Source organism: Muscardinus avellanarius (assembly GCF_963383645.1).
Source record: "Muscardinus avellanarius genome assembly, chromosome: 8".
NCBI lineage: Eukaryota > Metazoa > Chordata > Mammalia > Rodentia > Gliridae > Muscardinus > Muscardinus avellanarius.
The window spans coordinates 59,471,849-59,493,294 of NC_137794.1; the positions used below are offsets into that span (position 1 = coordinate 59,471,849).

General features: G+C 41.0%; 1 protein-coding gene across 1 annotated transcript in view; it reads right to left on the minus strand.

Annotated features, from left to right (window-relative positions):
• The window catches only part of PREP (prolyl endopeptidase), a gene marked incomplete at both ends in the record, with an annotated part of 120,774 nt that overhangs the window by 63,421 nt on the left and 35,907 nt on the right, over positions 1-21,446 (minus strand). Inside the window, 2 exons of the mRNA XM_080699812.1 lie at positions 3,058-3,163; positions 21,084-21,205. Of these exons, the coding sequence (XP_080555938.1) occupies positions 3,058-3,163; positions 21,084-21,205 (228 nt within the window). The remainder of the gene's footprint in view (positions 1-3,057; positions 3,164-21,083; positions 21,206-21,446) is intronic.

The window sequence follows — 21,446 nt, forward strand, 5'->3', positions numbered from 1 at the left end:
ATTACCTTTGATAATCTCAGTAGCATGACTCAACCAGCCTTAAAGGCAGATCTGGCTCCTCTAAAGAAGAAACTCTCCCTGTGAACAATAGCACCAGCCTGTCTGCCATTCGATGCCCAACAGATCGCAAAAGCTCCCCACAGATCACAACTGCTTCCCAAATCACGTAAGCCAATTCCTTGCACTCGATCTCTTGATATGTATCTACTGTTTCTGCTTCTCTGACTGATACATGTATTTATAAACCATCAATACTTTACAAACACCTAGGAAATATATGGGCACTATATGACTGAGAGATATAGTCCCAGACAGATTTAGGTTTGCAGAGTTCTAACCACTGGGATTATTTTATGTTTCTCTTTTACTGGTGATCTGTAATCATACATCTTGATGCGTTTCAGGGTGACAGAGGCAGGAATGCACACTGCACCCACTGAGCCTCCCCCAGGTCCTACCCCACTCCCTTTCCCTCCCCACTTTCCAGTGCTCAGCAGTGATTGGCTTTGATGAGTGTGTGTATGGACATCATGTCCAATGAGGTGTTTCCCTCTTCAAGTCTTCCCCTCCCATCTCTCTCAGTGCTGGATTTATTTTAAACCATGCCCAGGAATCTTAAAGTTCCTCTGGAAGATGTAAGGAAAGAGAACATTCCGGAAAATAATCACACTGACACTGGCCGAGTGCAGCCCTGTGCTAGCCTTACCACTTAAGCTTCACGAAAACCACCCCAGGAGCAGAGAAGACAACTGTCAAGTAACTCAAGGAAAAAACCAAGCTGGAAGACCAGTCTTATTTTATAAACTGGATCTGACAATCTGAATGCATCAAAGCTGGGATATTATGGTTTATCCATTGTTCCTGACTCATAACTGCCATATCCCTTGTTATTATCCTAAATAACTAGAACAGCAAGGTTCAAGTATTTGGCCATTAGACCTTGGTTTCTGAAGGATCTTTGAGTGATGAAGGTGAAAATATTTTGTTATAATGTTTGGGTCACTTCAGGCCTCAGAAGCCAAAGTCTCTCTCTGACCTTGTCTTGCCCTTTTTTGCTCCAAAACAGCCACAAGAATCAGAATTTCTTTTTGACAAGCATGTCATACAAACTAAAAATAATACTCTAATCTTCCCCCATCTTTCGATCTGGTAGCTAGCCATAGAGAATTTCTCTGACAGTTGATCAAAGAGCCCCCTTTTCAGAAAGCCTCCTGCCCGTGTCCTCAACAAAGGAATGCTGCCCAGAGGTTGATTGCTGGTCCCCCATATTTTGGGATCACAGAAGTGACTTTTGTTGTAGGTCTACAGTAGGAGAAATGGAGTTTATTTTTTTCCCCCTTTTCTGTATCTTTTCAGAGCCACTTAGGGGTCCAAGACCCTTCTCTTTTTTGTTCTTCATATTAATTCATGGCTACACCATCTAGAATTTTGTTTCTGAGGGCCTAATGCATTTCTGTACCGTGTTCTTTTGGGAAACTCCGGGTATGGCACATTCTTCTCTAATTCCTAACACTGCATGATTACATGAAGGGGGGAGGGCTGTGAAAGAAAAAAAGACCAATATGTTGGGGGGAAAAAACAAAGAGGGTTTGAGTTCTGCTGAAATTTGCAAGATTCATTCAAAGTATTGCTCCCTTATTAAAGTGTATATGGCAACAGTAGTTTAGTAAACCAGTATGTGGGTAGAATTTTCTTCCCTATTTTAGAGTAGGTTAAGCAATTTGTATTTTTTAATTTGTTAATTTGCATCTTTTAATGACATAAGTCTAATTAATAATTTAAAGACAGACTGAAGTTATAAATAGAAAATCAAAAGAGTGCTCTCTTGAGGAAGAACACTGTGATTGGAATTTTTAATAACCTGGAGAAAGACTAGGTCGATCTGATTTTACCAACTGAGGATCACACAGGAATAGGTGTGCAGGACAGCAGCATGGCTTCAGTCAGATTCAAGGTCTGCTCAGTTCTACAGAGGCCCAGTGAAATCTCCGGGGAGGTGATTTGCTGATCGCAGAGAATGCAAACACTGATATGGTGGTATAGTTTTCTTGAGACCAAAATGGGTCTGTTTTTTTGTTTTTTTTTTTTTTCCAATAGAAAAATATACACAGCTTTACTAAATGAAAAAATGTATATGTGTGCGTGTGTTTGTGTGTATGAGAACCAGGATGAAAGCTGCTAACTTCATCTTGTGGTGTGTGAATGGAATTCTATAATATTTAAGAATGCAAGTATGTGGATCTGCTCAGAGTTTAAACATGACACAACACCCAAACAGAAATATTTTCATATCAGAAGGTAATACAGATTAGATGCTAACAATGAGGATTAGGTAAGTAAATTACAATAAAAACACACTCAGTATTGTATATTTTGAAAATCCGTATCAAGCGCCTCTAAAATATATTTCATGTTAATCAGAACGTGGTGTAATTAGTTCAGTGTCCTCATCTGGATAGGGTTTCAGGGTCTGGGAACCTGAGGCACAGTAAACTGCACTGTTGGAATGCTTTCACGCTTGAAGATGGTGCTGGTAGGACAGAGAAGTTGGAAGATAACACGTACAATAAGCCGCCTTAGAATCTGTTAGCTGATTGGCTCTATGCTCACCATCGACACAGAAGAAGCTTCACAAAGCAAAAGGCTGTCAGTATGCATGCGCCTCAGTATTAAGGAACCTTGTGTGATTACTTATTTTCTGGCAAATTCTCACTGGTCCAGTTGACCCACTGCCTGTGACAGTGTGCACCACTGTATCTAGAAAATCCTAACACTTGACAGACCAATGGGCCAGCTTCTCCTTAACACTCTCCATCTGAATATTTTCACACTCAAGTGCAGAATAGATTAACTTCAATCTACAGAGAAAATGCAAAGCTAAGAGTCAGTTTCCAATTTTTCTTCATTTTATGGGAGAGTAATAAAGGAAAAAACCATGAACTGAGATGATGTGGTAGAACAGAAGAAGGCTTCTTGGAAAATCAATTAAAAGACCCAAATAATTGATTTTTAATGGAACTTCCTGGAATAATTAACTGTGTCTGAAAAATAACTTACCAGTGATGCCACTGGACTCCTGCTGCAGGTCACAGTACCAGAGTCTGTTTACTGGGTCACACCCCTCCCTTATTGACAGCAAGACATAGCGACCATCATCAGATAACTATGAAGGAGACAAAAAAAAAAAAGTACAGGAGCCTGATTAAATTTTTCACAAGAAGATTGTTAAGTAAAAAGTTAAGGTAATTTCAAATGCAGTGTCTTTACCCTAAACTTATGATCTGATAGGAAAGTTATTAAAGAAAAAGAGTACTTTAATTTCAACTTACTTAACTCTTAATCACAGCTTAAGAAAACATAAGTTATCTAAGAAACAAATATATCAGTAGGTATAACTGAATGTCATAATGATTTCAATGTGATTTTTTACTTAAATTCTTTATCTATTCTTTAAAAATATGTGCAGTGTCATTGGAACAGAAGCATCTTTAGCTTTCAACATGTTTGTTCAGGGCTTACATACTTTAAAGGTTATTTAAATGAGTAACAATTAGCAAAGTGGGTAAGGATACAAGACGTTTGCGGTGCCCCATACTGGTCACATTAGAGTTTCTACTGGACAACTCTTTATGCATATGTTATATCTAGTCACCTCTTCTACCACAAGAACTCAGAGATGATAGGCCTGTGCTTCTGGAGGTTTTTCTTTTTAGTATGAAATTTCAGAATCTTGGGTAGTAAAAACAAACAAACAAACAAAAAAAAAAACAAAAAAAAACGACCAAAAAATTCAATGCAACAAATAATGTATTATTGAACTGTATTATTCTGAACTGTCAAAATTGATGTGTGTTATCAAGTAATTTATATCCTTTTGTAACTAATTTTCTCATTTGATGCAAATTTTATAATTAATCCATGTTGATATATACAAATTTACTTCATTCTTTTTTGTGTGTATGTGGGTTTGGGGATGGAACCCAAGGGCATTTGACCTCTGAGTTACAATCCCCCCTATTTTTTATTCTTTATTTTGAAACAGGGTCTCACTAAGTTGCAGCGGGCCTCACTAAGTAGCTGAGGCTGCCTGCAAACCGCAATCTTCCGGTTTCAGCCTCCCAAATGCTGGGATTACAAGACACCACCAAGCCCGGCTTTTACTTCATTCTTTTTAACTGATGTACACTATTATAACTGACCACAGTTGAACTCTCCTCGTACCAGTAAACATTTAGATTGTTTACATTTTCTTTCTTTCTTTTTTTTTTTTTGGTGGTACCGGGGTTCCTGGAAGCCCTTCTTCCTCCGGGCTACACTCCCAGACCTATTTTATATTTTTGAAACAGGGTCTCTTACGCCAGCGCGGCTGGCTTCGAACCTGCGCGATCCTCCTGTCTCCGCCTCCCAAGCGCGGGGATTATAAGCGTGCGCCACCACGCCTGGCTTTTCTTTTCTTTTTTTTTTTTTTGCGGGTCTGGGGATGAAACCCAGAGGCATTTGATCTCCGAGCTACACCTCCTGTCCAATTTTTTATTCTTTATTTTGGAACAGGGTCTCACTGAGTTGCAGAGGGCCTCACTAAGTAGCTGAGGCTGTCTGCAAACCGTGATCCTCTGGTCTCCGCCTCCCAAATGCTTGGATTACAAGCGTGCACCACCACACCCGGCTATATTTTCTTTCTTGAACATGCTTATCTGTGACCTAAAGTGCTTCCCAGGATATAAAAATAGAACTAAAACTGCTCCCTGGTAGGATATGAACATTCAAACTAAGATGTTGCCGAATTATTCCCCAAGGTGGTTCCCAACTTATGCAGTTACCTGGCAGCAATGGGTAAGAACTCTGTTTTTTCACACCTTTACTATCACAATTATGTCAACCTGGCTACGTTATGGTACCCAGGTATTTGGTTAACCATTATTCAAGGTGTTTCTGATGGCACTGGTTACACAAGAATACATTCCTGAGTGGATGTGGAATAAAGCAGATTTTACTGACTAGGCCACTGATGGGGTAAGAGCCCTTGTAATCCAGCCATTTCCTAAAAGCCCCACCTCTGAAGACTGCTGCATTGGGACCATGCCTTCAATACACGATGCTTCGAGAACATAACTAACACACAGTATATTACACAATGATAAATGCCATGGAGAATGCGAATAGGTCTGGAAAGGGAGCCAGGATTGTGGGGAAGAGGGAGTAGCTTTAAATACCGTAAACCAAGGTTGAATTCATGAAGAAGGTATCTTTCCATTTTCTAACATGCAGGTGGGAAGTCACTGTCATCTATTTTTTGTTTCCCTTGTATGCAATGTTTTCTTCTCTGGCTGCTTTTAACAGTTTGTCATCTTTGGTTTGGGCTCTGCTGCAACTGACTGCTTGAGATCTGCTGGGCTTCCGTGGGCTTGTATAGTTTATCAATGTTTAATATTTTTCACTATTTGTTCCCCATCTATATATTTTTTGTCTCTTTGCACTACTCTAGCACTTAAATACATATTGTTACTCAGGCTAATGAGGTTGTGTTTCTTTAAGGTTATTTTATAGTAGTTTTTTTTAAGTCCTTATATGTTATTTCTGGATCTATTTTTATTCTTCTGACTCTAAGTCAAATTTTCTGCTTCTTTATACAGCTAGTGACTATTTTTATTTTTTGGTGGTACTGGGGTTCCTGGAAACCCTTCTACCTCCCAGACCCATTTTTATATTTTTATTTGGAAACAGATCTCTTAAGCCAGTGAGGCTGGCTTCGAACCAGCGCAATCCTCCCTGTCTCCACCTCCCAAGCACGGGGATTACAAGCATGCGCCACCACAACCAGCTACTGCTAGAGACTTTCTTTTTTTTTTTTTTTTTTTTTTTTTTGTGTGTGTGTGTGTGTGTGGTACTGGGGTTCCTGGAGGCCCTTCTACCTCCAGGCTACACTCCCAGACCTATTTTTTTAAATTTGGAAACAGGGTCTCTTAAGCCAGTGCGGCTGGCTTCTAACCTGTGCGAACCTCCTGTCTCCACCTCCCAAGCGCGGGGATTACAAGTGTGTGCCACCATGCCCGGTGCCTACAGCTGGTGACTTTTTAAAATGAATTCTGGACATTTCAAATGTTGTGTGGAATTATTCTTTTTAATCTGTCCATAGAGCGTTTTGAGCCAGTTTGTTGGTAAATCAGCTGGATTCACTCAAGGCTTGCTCCCAGGTTTCTTGGGTAAAGCCTACAGACCTGCCACAGAGGCATGGCCTCTCTGGGGTCTCCAATCAATATGCTGGGTGTTCACAGGTCTTCCCATCTGGCCAGAATGTGAAAGTCTTCCAGCCCTGCAAAACCTTTGGAAGTTGTCAGTTTACAGTTCTCTGGTTGTGTCCTTGGCCTGATTCACAAAATCTCCTTCAACACATACAGTACTTAATAGTCTGCCAAAAACATGACAGGACTCCTAGTAGGTAAATTTCTGGGACTCTTAGTAGGTAGTTCCTCCTTTGTCACTCTGCCCTGCAAATTCCAGTAGCTTCAGCCTCTTTGGATCCTTAGTTCACGATATTTTAATATTCTAGGTTCTACCTCCTCATGCTGGGGGTTCAAAAACATACCTCCAGGAATAAGGCTGAGGCAACTGCAGGACTCACTTCTCTCATGGATCAGTCCCATTCAGCTGAAACTAAGCAGCTTAAACAGTTGTTATGTCTACTTTGTACGGTTCTCTAGCTATATATGGCGAGAGGGCAAGTCCAGTACCAGTTATACCATTACAGCCAGAAACAAAAGTCTGCCACTTTGTTTTAAGATAACCTCCTGCAAATGAATGTAATTGGATTTAATTTCTGTGTGTACGCATGTGTGTGCAGGCACGTGCGTTCGTGCACGCACAAGGCCCTGAGACTAAACTCAGGGCTGTGCACATGCTGGACACACTCTGCCACTGAGCTATATCCCGTCGCCTATCAGTATAAATTAATTTCTTTATGAATGTTTCCCCTTTCTTAATTGAAGAGTTATACATCCCATTTTCCTTAAGCTTTTAATATACATAGCTAACAAACCAGTGCTCATAATTTTAGTTCTATCTTCTTTTAAAGCTGTTCTATATTAAGATTATCATCGAGCTGGGCATATAATCCCAGAATTTTGAAGGCTGAGACAGGAGAATCACAGGTTCGTGGACAGCCTCAGTTACTTAGTGAGGCCCTCTGCAACTTAGTGAGACCCTGTTTCAAAATAAAGAATAAGAATTAGGGCTGGGGGTGTAGCTCAGAGGTGGAATGCCCCCGGGTTCCATCCCCAGTTTCCCAAATTAAAAAAACAAACAAAGAAACAAACATCAGCAACAGCCTCAAAATTATAATTTTATTAAATATAATTAAAAGCAGCCTCATTAACAATTTTCATCATTCTCTTTTAAATAAAGATGGAAGCTGTATAACGTGGTGCTTAAGTCATAATCCACCGACTGTAAACAGTGGCTAGTCCGGTTGCAGCGATTCTGTCGGCAGGAAGACAGAGGCAGTAAAATTCACTGCAAGAATTACATCAGACTCTTCATGGCCGCTGTCTCCAGCACATCTAAGGGGCTCGTCTCAGCAATTATGCTGGACTCCAGAGTTGTAGTTTATATTTAATCTAAGACAGGAAGTCCCAAGGTACACTGCTGTTAGGATGCCAATTAAGTCAGTCTTCTTCCCTATAATTTTCTTCATCACAGTCCAGAGATATTCCCTAGCCACTAAAATTTGCTAAACTGGAAACACGTTTGGATTTTCAAAATGCTCAAGGTCTCAAAACCATTTAGAAGTCATTTGCCCCAAAATCTACAGGTTGGAAATATATCTCCCCCCACACACTAAAATTTATTCAGTAATAACACTTAATGGCAGCCTCATACTCAGGCTATTTCAAGGCAATTTTAAAGATGATTTTTTGGCTGTCACTGGGAGAAGGCAAAAACTCTATTGTTGAGGAGGACTTTTGAATTTTAACAAAATAAAGTGACTTTCCTGGAACCCAGATTAAGGGTAAACAGAAAAGTAGGAATGCCAAGGGCCCACTGGGCCTTCATAAAAACATCATAAATTCCATTTTACAAAATATTATTGTCTGTAAGCAATATGATAACAGCTAGAATAACTTTGCTCTCTGAAAGCAGTTAATCTGATTCCAAAGCACTGACTTTCTGCAACAGAGTCGCAATAACATTAGCCAGACCAATTATCAAATGCATAATTTCTAAATCTAGGCTTTTCACAGTTTTTTACTTTATAACTGTATCATTTTAAGCTAAACTTTCCCAAGTCAAAATCACTTTATCTCATGAAAACAAAACATTAACAAATACAAAAAATCCTAAAATTTAGTATAAATGAAACACTGGCATTTTTCAGATATTAAATCCATTACTTGCATTCCTAACACTATCAATAGGGATCAAAACTGAAATGTTTTGCCATTCTTGTGACTGTCGATTTTTAATATATAGGTCACTTTGACAATCTAATTTTGTGAAGTCATTTGGATTATATATTAGAGTACTGACTATAAATAGAAAATATTAGGTATGAAAGAAGAAAGTACTAAAATCTACACTGGTAAAAAACCATTCGGACAAAGGGGGGAAAGTCTATCTATACAAAGAATGTGCTATTCTACAAAGGGATGAAACATTTGGTAATCACTGGTACTTAGCTTTTCTTTATCCATAACCAGACAAACACAGGGGGAGAGAGGAGAGAGGCTTGTGGCCCACACACCAAAAGCCACTCCTTGCTCCTGCCCTACTGTTGGCAGGCGTGTCTCCTTGGGGTGGCAAAAGTGGAGCTCTCTCCCCAGCATAAGGAGTAACTCACTTTTCCCTGGCAGATTCCCTCAAACTTAACATCTCTGCACCGGAGCGGCATTTAGATCTGAGTGAAGAAGAAAGCCACTCAGCTCTCTTCAGTTAGGCTACTTAAGCATACTACTAGTCACGTGAAATTCAATCCTCTGGGTGGCCCAGCCTAGTTCTCCAAAAGAGCTAAAAACCAGAGAGAGGTTCAAGGAGAAAAGCCTTTCAATAACAAAGTATATTCCTTTGCCTGGGATGAATGAGGTTAGACACAGCTACTGTCACCAAAGGCAGCTAGCTTTAATATGATAATCCAAGTTCCAGACAATTTTTATCTCCTCTACCAAAGACAAGCCAACATATACTGCTGCTAATCAGGAGTCAGGGCTGAGGATGTTCATTCAACCAACGTTTCTGGAAGGTCTACCTAGTGTCTGCTGCTGAGCTTCAAGAGCTCAGGATAACAAGTGTATGTAAGTGGGTGTGATTGTGTGTGTGTGTTGTAGGGAGGAATCATTCATACTGGAGGACACTAATAGCAAAATGCACAAAGTATGATATGATGAGAGTGGTAAAGAGGAGCATCTAACAGAAGGGGGAGCGGGGAAGAAAAGTGAGTTCTGAGAAGGCGTTAGGGAAAGGATGTTCCCTAACCGGTTCCTACAGGAGAGGGAAATTCTCCTAAAAGTAACTGCTTGAAATTTTCCATTTTTACAACTGCTATGCTAGCATGGGAATCTGTTACAGAGAGCCTGCCTGCCTGCCAGCCTGCCTTCTTTCCTTCCTCTTTCTTTCTTTCTTTCTTTCTTTCTTTCTTTCTTTCTTTCTTTCTTTCTTTCTTTCTTCTTCAGTATTGGGAATGGAACCCAGGGGCATTCTACCTCTGAGCTACACCCCCAGCCCAACTTTTTTATTCTTTATTCTTGAAAAAGAATCTCACTGAGTTGCAAAGGGCCTCACTAAGTAACTGAGGCTCTCCATGAACCTGGATCTTCCTGTCTCAGCCTCCCAAATGCTGGGATTACAAGCGTATACCACCATGCCCAGCTTGCTTTTCTCTCTCTCTCTCTCTCTCTCTCTCTCCTTCCTTCCTTTCATTTTTCCTTCCACTCCCCTCCCTTTTCTTCTTTCCTTCCTTTCCTTCCTTCTTTGCAGTACTAGAGATTGAACCCAGGGGTATTCTACCTCTGAGCTACACTCTCAGCCCTATTTTGTATTCTTTATTTTGAAACAGGGTCTCACTAAATTGCAGAGGGCCTCACTAAGTAGCTGAGGCTGGCCACGAACCTGCAATCCTGCTGTCTCAGCCTCCCAAGTACTGAGATTGCAAGCATGTACCACCACACCTGGCTACAAAGAGCTTTTCAAATACATACTCAAGCTGTGTACACTCATTTTCAAGCATATATTCCACTGACAGACATCAGCATTAGTACTGGATGCTGGGTGGGCGACCCTGAAGACCAAAGCATTTATTATTTATTTCCTGCTGGGTGCTGGAGTAGAGTGATCTCAGCCGAGACCCTCTCCAAAACGTATCTTCAGTTGAAGAGCATCACCTCCCCCACCGTCATGCATTCTTTCAATTCACCACACATACAGTGATAGTTACTGCAGGGTTATAGAGACACATCCCCTTCTTCCCCCAATTAGGACAAGGCTGAAGGGCTAACCTAGCTTGAGCTCTCTGAAGGACTGGCCTCTGTAATGGCTGCATTACAGCTCACCTTCTCATCTTATGCCTTCACTCCTCCTCAAGCTAGAGGTTTTGAAAGCGCTCCCATTAAACTTCCAGCACACCAAATTTCTACCTCAGTGTTTCACTTAGCAATTTTCACTACTGTAACCAAAACACCCAACAAGCCCAACTTAAAGGAAGAATGGTTCACTGGTTCATGGTTTTATAAGTTTCAGTTGATGGTTGGCTGGCTCCAAGGCAGAACTGGCTTGGTGGCAGGGTCTCAAGAGAAGGCAGAGGAAAAAGAGCTGCTCTCACCTCATGGAGGCCAGGACAAAGTCCCCAAGGCCACACCCCCATTGACCCACCTCCTGTAACCACACCCTACTTCTGAGCCTTGTGTGCTGGGGGCCTATGCTTCCAACACATGAGCCTGCTGGGGACATTCCAAACCCAAACCCTCCCATCAGCGACTGTTTCCTAGGAAACCTGACCCATGACAGCACAACAGGCATCAACGGTATCCTCTAAATATGCAGGGTGTAGAACAGCACAGCCCCAGCTTCTGTTCTTTGACCCAGCTCCTAGGCAGGCCCAAGCAGTATACTTCTTCCAGCCCGAGTTCTGAATCAACTAGAAAGGAATCACGAGTCAACAGATGGAGAACCAAGATACCAATGTTATTGCTAATAAGACTGCACGCAGGAGAACGTGGCTGAGGACTGTGACTCAGCTAAGCTGTGAACTCCCAATCACTTGCATCAGCTTCTGAGAAGCTTTAATCAGGAAACATTGCTCAGGCTAGGGAGATAGCTCAGTGGTAGAGGTCTTGCTTAGGATTGTAAGGCCCTGAGTTCAATCTCTAGCCCTACCATAAATAATAAGTAAGTAAATAAATAAATGAGAGAAAGAAAGAAAAGGAAAAGAAAAGATAGGCAGAAAGGAAAGGAGGGAGAAGGTCTTGTCAGAGGAAGAGGGAATGAAGTGTTCCCTCTACCTTTTATGGTTCCTTACCTTGGCATATTTTATACTAACTTGAAAAATCTTTGTTAAGTATTGGCTTCTATTTTTGAAGGGCACCCAAAGGGACCCAGGTGGAGCACAGGCTGGCAGTGACGGCATGACCCTGCACAGCCATGCAGAACTCAGACAGTCTCGGGTGTGAGCGGTCCCCATAGTCGCAGATGCATGTACCTCCTGTGTAATAGCAGGTGCACACACTTCACACACATGTACCTTGCATATATTGTGTGTAATGACTAAGCAAAGTGCAACACATACATACAATGACTACACAAAGTGTAACATGCACATATACACCCATACTGATGTAGATGTGCACCATTTTGCCCAGAAACCTGTATTAGGAATGGGTTTGCTAAATAAAGTTGCTGTTTGCTATTTGTTCTCCTCCAGGTGACAGCTCTGCATGGTCTTTTCCCGTTGAGGATCTCACTACCTGCAACCATAGCTGACCCCTGACCAGGCTCCTGACAACTGGTATAGTTGGCAGGATCCAGTAAGTGCTCCCTCTGGAGAAACAGCCTTAGGAGAAACAACCCAGGGTGAAGGAGAGGTGGCCGCCCCTTGGCCTCCCTATAGTTCCCCAAAGCAGCAGAGGAGAAGCCCCAGGAGAACACCCAGAGGGGAGGAAATGTGGCTCCTGGCCTCCCTATGATTCCCAATAGTGGCATACCTGGTAGCATAGATCTGCCAGAAGATCAGGACTATGTACATCCCCATCCTGAAGGTGTTTGGAGGGCTCTTGAGGTACCAGAGCCAAATGTCCCAGTAGCTAGAGAGACACATGTGGCTGACTTTCTCCCAAACTAGGGACTCAGCCGAGGTTCCCAGCTGGCGGTAGAACTGACTGACCAGAAACTACATGAATTGATTACTTACTGTTCCCCACAAAGTACAACATGTCCTGGATATATCCCCCATAGCTGAGTATATCCTGGGTATGAATGTACTGCAGGGATTAAGTGTACTGACAACTATCAGAGATAAACTTTCATTAAGGGAGCCACATTAACAAATTTTAATTGTGCATACTGTGGCATCAGGTTACATTGATTTATTAATATTTACCAAGAAAACTTTTGATAAATATCATTCAAACTATTAGAGAATGTTTTATATTTTATTCTGTTAGGTTCACCTGTGCTGGTCCAACACACAAAACTCAGGTGACTTATCATGTACAGGAATATATCTCCTATAAGTCATTACCCCCCAAACATAACTACAGAATTTTGAAAGATAATGAGGGGAAAGCAATGAGGAGAATCTAGTCCCAAATAAAAGGTTTTATAAAATGTCTTCAGTTAATATTTCATGTAAGTGATTCATTCACATCAGCTTTGGTCAGGCTACTCCATTTTAACAAGTGGTCTTCACCCCACCATTAGATCATTTCACTGATACATATATATCTATCATGTATACACGAATCTACAGAAATAGGCCTGAAATAGATGCTAATATATTAATAATAGTTCCTCTGAAGAATAGGACCTTTGTATATTTTAAAAAATAAACTTATTTTCATTGCTAGAATAAGACATTTTAAAGCTGATGAATTTGGCTTTTCTCAGTCTCACTACTATATCATGAAAAGAAGAGTTGGGCTTTTCCAGTGACCCAAATGAGCAGGCCTCCTCCTTCATGTTAAGTGAAAACTAAAAGAAAATGCTTAACATTTTAAACTCCTAATCCCTTATCTACAAAATTATTTGTCCTTCAAAACAGGACACAAGCTAATATTTATATACAATTAGAAACAAAGTACCACCAAACATATATTATCATCTTTGAAGAAAAAACTATTTTATGAGGAGCTGATGAACTCTAGAGTCATGTGGTATTTGTGTAACAATCTTCATGGACATGAAACTTCTTAATATGCCTAATTTTTCTACTTAGAAAGGAGAATGAAGAAAGTTTTACTGCAATTTGAATCTACATGCACTTCTTCAAGCTGAGGAAAGTATTTTCTTTTATACGTTATAATAAAAGAAATAATTGCAAATTTAAGAAGTATACTGAAGAGCAGTGACACTTGAAATTGTCCTGGAACATAACAAAAGAAGTGAAAGTGGATTTAAATAGTTTCCTCAGTTAATCATGTTCCTTTCAGAGCAGAAAGCTTTATCCAATTTATTTTATAAATTTTTTTGGATTGCTTTCATAACAGTTGTGAATCATAACAGCATTCCTTTAATATTAAGTGTGTTTTCAAAACTTGATTTAGGGAAACTTTTAGACATCAAATTATTCATCTACAACAGTGACTTTACATAGAACTCACTGTTAGATTTGTAATAAATAAAAGACAGTGTCAGTAATACAAGTACAGGAGGCGCCACACATAACATTGTTAATATGCATTAATCTAACATTTCTACCAGGTAGATATTAAATCAGATTAGCCAGCTTTCCAGTAGAGTGTGGTATTAAAGCAAGAGGGGAAAAAAAGAATTTGATCCGAATACTATATGATTTGTTGTGTGGTGTGCTATAAGCAGCATTCAACAGAAAATTCTAGGGACAAAAATAAAATAAGTAATGTAGGTCTTGATAAGATATAACTACTAATGTTTCTAATCTATCTTGGTTGTACCTCTGGCAGATAAGCTTGCTTATTCACGAATCTACTGTTTGTTTTCTCCTTTATAAGCAATAACTTGAATCAGGATTTTTTAAAAAAGTAATTCATAAGCAAAACCACAATTACTACAGGTTGAGCACCTTTAGCACAAAAATCTAAAACCCAAAATGCTCCAAAATCTGAAACTTTCTGAGCAACTGGAAAATTCCATACCTGATCTTATGTGACAGTTTGCAGTCAAAATCAGGTGCATTAAAACACACTATATACAATTACTTTCAAGCTATGTGTCTAAGATGTATGTGAAACCTACATGAATTTTATGTTTAGATTTGGGTCCTATCTCTAAGGTATCTCATTAAGTCTATGCAAATATTATAAGGTCCAACATTTTTCCAGACCCAAGCATTTTGGATAAGGACTAGTCAACCTATAATATAAAACAACTCCCCTGTCAGGAGTCCTTTTACGTAGAGCTGTGTAGCCTTCTTGTTTTATCCATGTGGAAGTCTCTAGTTTGGCTTTCTGGCTTTTCTGACTCCCTACAAACCTGCAGAGATTTTCCCCTGGACCAATCTACAGGATAGACATTATCACATAAGGCAGTATTCGTGAAAGGGAAGACACTGGTGGACACACAATAAGACTTCCTAGGTTTGGAGAGAATTAAAGGTATGAACTATGCCAGTTAGAAAGGCAGTTGGCCAACTACAGCTCCAAATCAAAAGTACCCAACAAGCAAGGGGCGCAGGAGGCAGAGCTCCTCAGCAAGGACCTGCCTTTCCTGCTGACCTTCTGTTAAGGGGACATCTTGCTGGTCTTCATGTAAATGACCTTGAGCAGGGGAAGCCAGGACAGAAAGACAATGAACGTGTGTCCTGAGAGCAGATGGTGAGTCAAGCAACATCAGGGCATTTCTCGGGTTAAATGTGTGCAACACATGCAATCTGAATATAAATACACATTCTTAATTACTAGGGATTGCAAGTGAGTACAAATGGCTTATGGAGGAGCTATTTTCAAGAAATAGGTAAAACAGAATTAGATTCTCAATGCAGGATGCAGCTAAATAATCACAGAGGCTGGGCATTTTCTCCTGCACCTTTTCTAAAGAGACTTCATATACTTCCACAAATTTCATTCTAGAGCACCCTCTACTGGAAACAGTGCCTTAACATGTCTGATTTCTTTGTCTCCTCCCTCAAATGTTCACAACTGACTTTAAATTAAAGGGATTTTTTTCCTTGCTAATAAAAACTAAAACATGACAATGTCTACCTTCCTACAATACCACCCGCAACTAAAGCCTCATAGTATACATCAAGTAACTGACATCTCTGTTCATCAGAGCCAAATACCAGCTATCTGTTTTGTGTTGTACCCCAGGGAGCTCTTATTCCCCAGAACAGCAGTTCAGCAAGTGTAGGAGTGACTGAGGGCAGGAGGTGGGCTGAGGTCCTCGGCTGGCAGGCGAGGAGGGCGGTGGTGAATGCAGTCTGTACTGCAGAATGAAGTGACCTCCAGACGAGGCTCCTCCTGGGCCAAGAGGCGCAGGCCTTGAATCATCTGGAAAGGTCTCAGCTCAAAGAGGACAGAGAGGGAGCAGAAGGAAGCGTGAATCTCACGGGTGAAAAAGGTCAGCTGAAGTATATTAACTCACAACAGGGAACAATAGCACAGAGGGTCCCAGAACCCAGGGCTTCTCACTGTAACAGGATGCTGTGAGGGAAGCGGGCACCTGGACCCACATCAGCAGCCGAGAAAGACTAACAAACTGTTCTGGATAAGCAAAAAGTCATTCCCCTCTCTGTCCCTCCTCCCTGCATGGCTTCTGGAGAAACCCAAACAGAATGCACAAGCAAGGGAAAGGAATAAACAGTCCCTACCTCACCTGCTGGAGCACCAGACTTGAGCTGGGGAAAGGGAAACAGCATGCACATTGGAAAGTGAAACTCTGTTCTGAATTGCAAAGGATCTTTAATAATTCTACTGCCCCCAAGTGTCCAGAAACTCTGAATTCCAACAAGGCAGGAGGTAGCCAACCTGGGGGAACATGGGCAGGCATGACTGAGTCAACACGGGAATACTCAAGCTACTTCCTGATTAGACTTACCGAATTCTCCCTGTCCAAGGCAAGAAAGACGTGTCCATACAGCAAGACAGAGGAGGCATTTGTGAAGAAATGAAGAGGAGTCACAGCATCGCATCTAGCATCTAATGGGAAGTTCTCCACGAACTTGGAGTGCGGCAGCCCAGGATGGCAGCAAGCCAGAGAACTCATGTAGCCCCAGCCAGCGCCACAGCAGCCTCTGCCCACTCTCCACGCCCCACTTCTCACACCCAGCAGCTATGTTCTCGGCCAGGAAGCCTGCTCAGGAGTCTAGGCGATGCTGTGACAAGTCCTCCATCCATAGACTTTAAGGGCTGAAAATGCTCTAGAAGAAATGAAGGGAAGAGACTGGGGCAGATGAACGGACTCCTCAAAGCCACACAGTGGGGCCAGAATTGAAATCTCCTGATTTCTGTCCCAGAACACCCCTGTCACTGTAACCCTGGCTCTTCGTTCACAGATATTACAAATACATTCCTGAAATACTAGGCTCCATGATTGTCCTAAAAACAAATGCTTTTAAAAATAAAAGGAACAACTACAGCATATGCCTATGGGGCATGGTGTTACAAAGAGGACTAGGACATTTAATGTCTCCAAGATGCAAGACACTCAATAAAGGCTGTTAGGAGATAGCACACTTCTGTGAAGGGCACAAGACACTCCCATTTCAACACTTTTCCCCCCACAATCTCGAGTTTTCTAAGTGGAAGACTTAAAACTGCACCATCAATTCCAAGTGGGCCTAAGGCTTCTGAAGTCTCTACTCCTGAAGAGCTACGGGACGCATGTTTCAATGACAGAATGCTCCTCCACATAGCAAGATGGTCCTCTTCGCTCAAAATAGTTAAACACGGCAGTTGTACTCACCTTGCCAGCCAGACGTGCCTGACCAACCTTGGGAAGTGGTGGACTGACAGTCCTAGCAAGGTCCCCCAAGAAGCTGGAATACGGCTACTCCAGAGGGGGAGACTACCCACACCCAGTCTGTGTTTAGTAAGTCCATTAGTTTTCTTAGAGACTTTCTCCACAGAATGCACTAACTAGGTCTCTGAGGCAACTTCCTTGGACTCACTTTGCATGTATATTTATTTCATTTATTACTTCTATGCAGTACAGATACATCCCTTCATTTACTGCCATTCTTTTTTTTTTTTTTTTGAGATACTGGGGTTCCTGGAAACCCTTCTACCTCTGGGCTACACTCCCAGACCTATTTTATACTTTTTATTTGGAAACAGGGTCTCTTAAGCCAACGAGGCTGGCTTCGAACCTGCGCGATCCTCCTGTTTCCGCCTCCCAAGTGTGGGAATTACAAGCGTGCGCCACCAAGCCCTGCTACTGCCATTCTTTAAAACAGTCCTCGCTGCCAGGCATGGTGGCGCACGCTTGTAATCCCAGCGCTTGGGAGGCGGAGACAGGAGGATCGTGCAGGTTCGAAGCCAGCCTCGCTGGCTTTAAGAGACCTTGTTTCCAAATAAAAATATAAAATAGGTCTGGGAGTGTAGCCCAGAGGTAGAAGGGCTTCCAGGAACCCCAGTACCACCAAAAAAAAAAAAAAAAAAAAAAAAAAAAAAAAAATTTAAATAGTCGTTTCTGCTATTTTTTGTGTGACCTCCTCCGTTTGATCAGGGAGAAGTACATGATGGTTAAGATACAGGCACTTTGAGACCTAATACATCCAGCAAGCAGATCTAGCCACAGACTTGCATGTTAATGCCTTAATTTTATCTTTCTGTGCATGGAGCACTCATCTCCTTCTCAAAGCTGTGGTTATCGCTTCTCAGCCCTTTGGCTAAGATCAAGTGTAGCATCAAAGCTGTGGTCAAGATTATATTAGCGAAGTGACATAGCATACACATGTAACACGGGATATACACGTACCATGGAGTATTTTCTCCCTAACAAAGGGAGGGAATTCTGACACTATTACAACATGCATGAACCCTGAGGACATTATGCTAAATAAAGTCAGTCGCAAAAAGACACAGAAGTACCTCAAATATTACAGTACAAAGAGAAAGTCGAATAATGAGTAAAAGGAGAGGAAGGTCTAGAATGGGGAACAGCTGAATAATGGGTACAGAATTTCAGTTTTGTAAGATGTTTTGAAAAGGTTCTAGAGATGGGTGGTGGTGATGACTACACAAAAATGTACTTAGTGGCACTGCACTGAACACTTAAAAATGGTAACATATATGAACAAAAAAATTATATATATGGATGGAATCCTGCGGCATTCTACCTCTAAGCTACACCCTCAGCCCTATTTTTTATTCTTTATTTTGAAACAGGATCTCACTGGTTGCAGAGAGCCAAGTAGCTGAAGCTGGTGGCGAACCTGTGATCCTCTGGTCTCAGCCTCCCAAGCATTGGATTACAAGCATGTGCCACCACCCTGGCTTAATTATATCTTCTTAAAGTAAAAATAAAAAAAGCACACAGACTAGCTACCCCAACCAAATGCTAGTAAAGTGATCTGAGTAACCTGAGTGGCACGCATTAAGTTTTGTTTTCTTTTAGATTTATATGCTAAAATATATTGATATTCTGGCATGTACTTTCAATATTCATGTTATTCTACCAACCAAGTAATTAACTTTGATTAAAATGTTCTGCTGCAATGAGATTAGCTTTGAAGCTTAAAAATTTCTCCCAAGAAAGTATGTCTTTGATTTTATAAAGAATCCAGAAAGAAGAAATTTGATTACTGAAATGTACTTTTGAAAGTTCCTCCCTTTAATACCCCTACCAAAAAAAGTGAAAAAGAAAAACATAAAACTTAATATTTTAATTTTGGAAGGGGTTTTAAGTAAAAAATGTGTATTATTTTTATAAATAAATACCTATGGATCTGCAGTAAGCAGAAAGCTCAGGTAAGAGGAGAAGCCAGAGCAGAAAAAAATAGTGGAAAAATCTACTAGGTCCTAGATATCAGAGAAGTCACTAACAACAAACAGAAATGAATCATGACAGTAGTAACTACATAAGAACTGGTAAGGAGTCAGGTACAAGAAACAGCGTTAAAAAAAAAGGAGTGCATTTTAAGGACATAAAATTTGAGTCCTATAAATTCATTTTGAACATATTTTATGAAAATCTGCAAAGCTTTCTATGCGGGTCCAGACAGTGACTATTTTCAGCTTTGTGGGCCACAGGCCTTGTGTGGCAACTAGCCAGCTGTGATAAGCGTGGCTGGGCTCCAGGAGAACTAACTTTATACAAACAGACAGCAGGCCAGATCTGGCCAAGCACAATACTTTACCAACCCTTGGTCTAGAAAAAGAAAATAAAAAAAGAAAAGAACCGGGAATACAGCACATCAACACATGTGGATAGAATATTATCAATTCCTATTCTGTCCCTCCATGAACCAAACCCATTTTAACCCACAAAAAGAAATATTTTAAATGCCCCTTTCCTACAAAAGTACTAATTGTCTTTTAGAAGGTGTCTCGAGCCAGGCGTGGTGGCGCACACTTGTAATTCCAGCATTCGGCAGGGTAAGACAGGAGGATCCAGGTTCGCAGCCAGCCTCAGCTACTTAGCGAGGCCCTTTGCAACTCAGTGAAACCTTGTTTCAAAATAAAGAATAAGAAATAAGGCTGGCGGTATAGTTCCGAGGTAGGATGCCCCTGGGTTCCATCCCCAGTACATCCCCAGTACCGCAAAAAAAAAAAAGCAAAGCAGTGTCTCAATTAGCAAAAAATTTGTAGTGGATCCTTCATTCCCACTAAAAGCCAGATAATATACCCTCCCCTTATTAAAACTTCAGAATGTTTCTCTGTCACAACAAATACTGCCTCATATGCAGACACAAACTAACAAGAGTCAAATTCTTACTCCCAGCACCCCTAAGTTTCTTCATGCTGACTTTCAAGATACAGAATAAAATCTGGGCCAGAACCGACAGAACATGTCACTTCAGTAGAAGCTGGTTACTGTCAAGACCACTAGGCTTGCCGGGCGTGGTGGCTCACGCTTGTAATCTCCGCGCTTGGGAGGCAGAGACAGGAGGATCGTGCAGGTTCAAAGCCAGCTTTGCTGGCTTAAGAGACCCTGTTTCCAAATAAAATATGAAAAAGTAGGTCTGGGAGTGTAGCCCGGAGGTAGAAGGGTTCCATCCCTGGTACCGCCAAAGGAAAAAAAAAAGAAAAAGACACTAGACAATGTAGGAATATACACAAAATGGGAAAATGTCTAAAAGATGCTTATTTTAATGTGAAAACAAGTGAACAAGATGAGTGAACAGAGCAGAGTTGTGTAGAAAGAGGAAAACACTCCTGTCTCATGCACATTCTCACCTGTGTACAAAGAACATTTTTGGTAGGCTACTTTGCTCACCACTGAGTAGGAATCTGAGTTTTTAAAATGTTTATGTTTTATTTCACATTATTGTCCACTTTCATTATATAGTACCACAAACATGTATTACGCTTAGTTTAGAGGTTTTTCTATTGAGATTACAGTTAAAGGATTTAACACCCTCCCTTTATTAAGAATCAATCTGAATATCATTTTTTTATTTTTTATTTTTGGTGGCACTGGAGATGAAACTCAGGGGCCTTCTACCTCCGGCTATACTCCCAGACCTATTTTATACTTTATTTGGAAACAGGGTCTCACTAATGCTGAGAGTCTTACTAAGTAGCTGAGGCTGGCTTCGAACCTGTGTGACCCTCCTGTCTCAGCCTCCCAAGCCGTGAGGATTATAAGTGTGCGCCACCATGCCTGGCTGAATATGATTATTCTTTAAAAGAATATCTACACGGCTTCTACCATCTATAAGAATCACTGCATAACATGAATATTTATGTGTCTGTACATACTCAAGACATGATCTCTGAGGGTAAAATTTCATAGCTACACAATACCTCAGCTCCACCCATCCATTTAGGTTCATCGGGAAACTCGGCACACAGAATGTCTTCAGACTGATCGGTCCCCAAAACATGATAGTAGAGTTTCTGGTGGAGATTGGTGGATGTCTCCGTGCCTGAAAGAGTTAAAAATGTAAACTGAAATGCAGCTGGAAAATTTAAGAAAATCTGCATCACCTATAGTATACTGGAAATATTTGAAATGGTTAAGTAAGTATCTGGTTACAGGATAAAATGTTAACATATTGAAATAATCTCTTTTGGACATACCAGCAGTGAAAAAGTAGAGTTTGAAATTCAAAACATGGTGCCATTAGCACCCAACAAAATGAAAGACTGAAATATACATCTAACAAA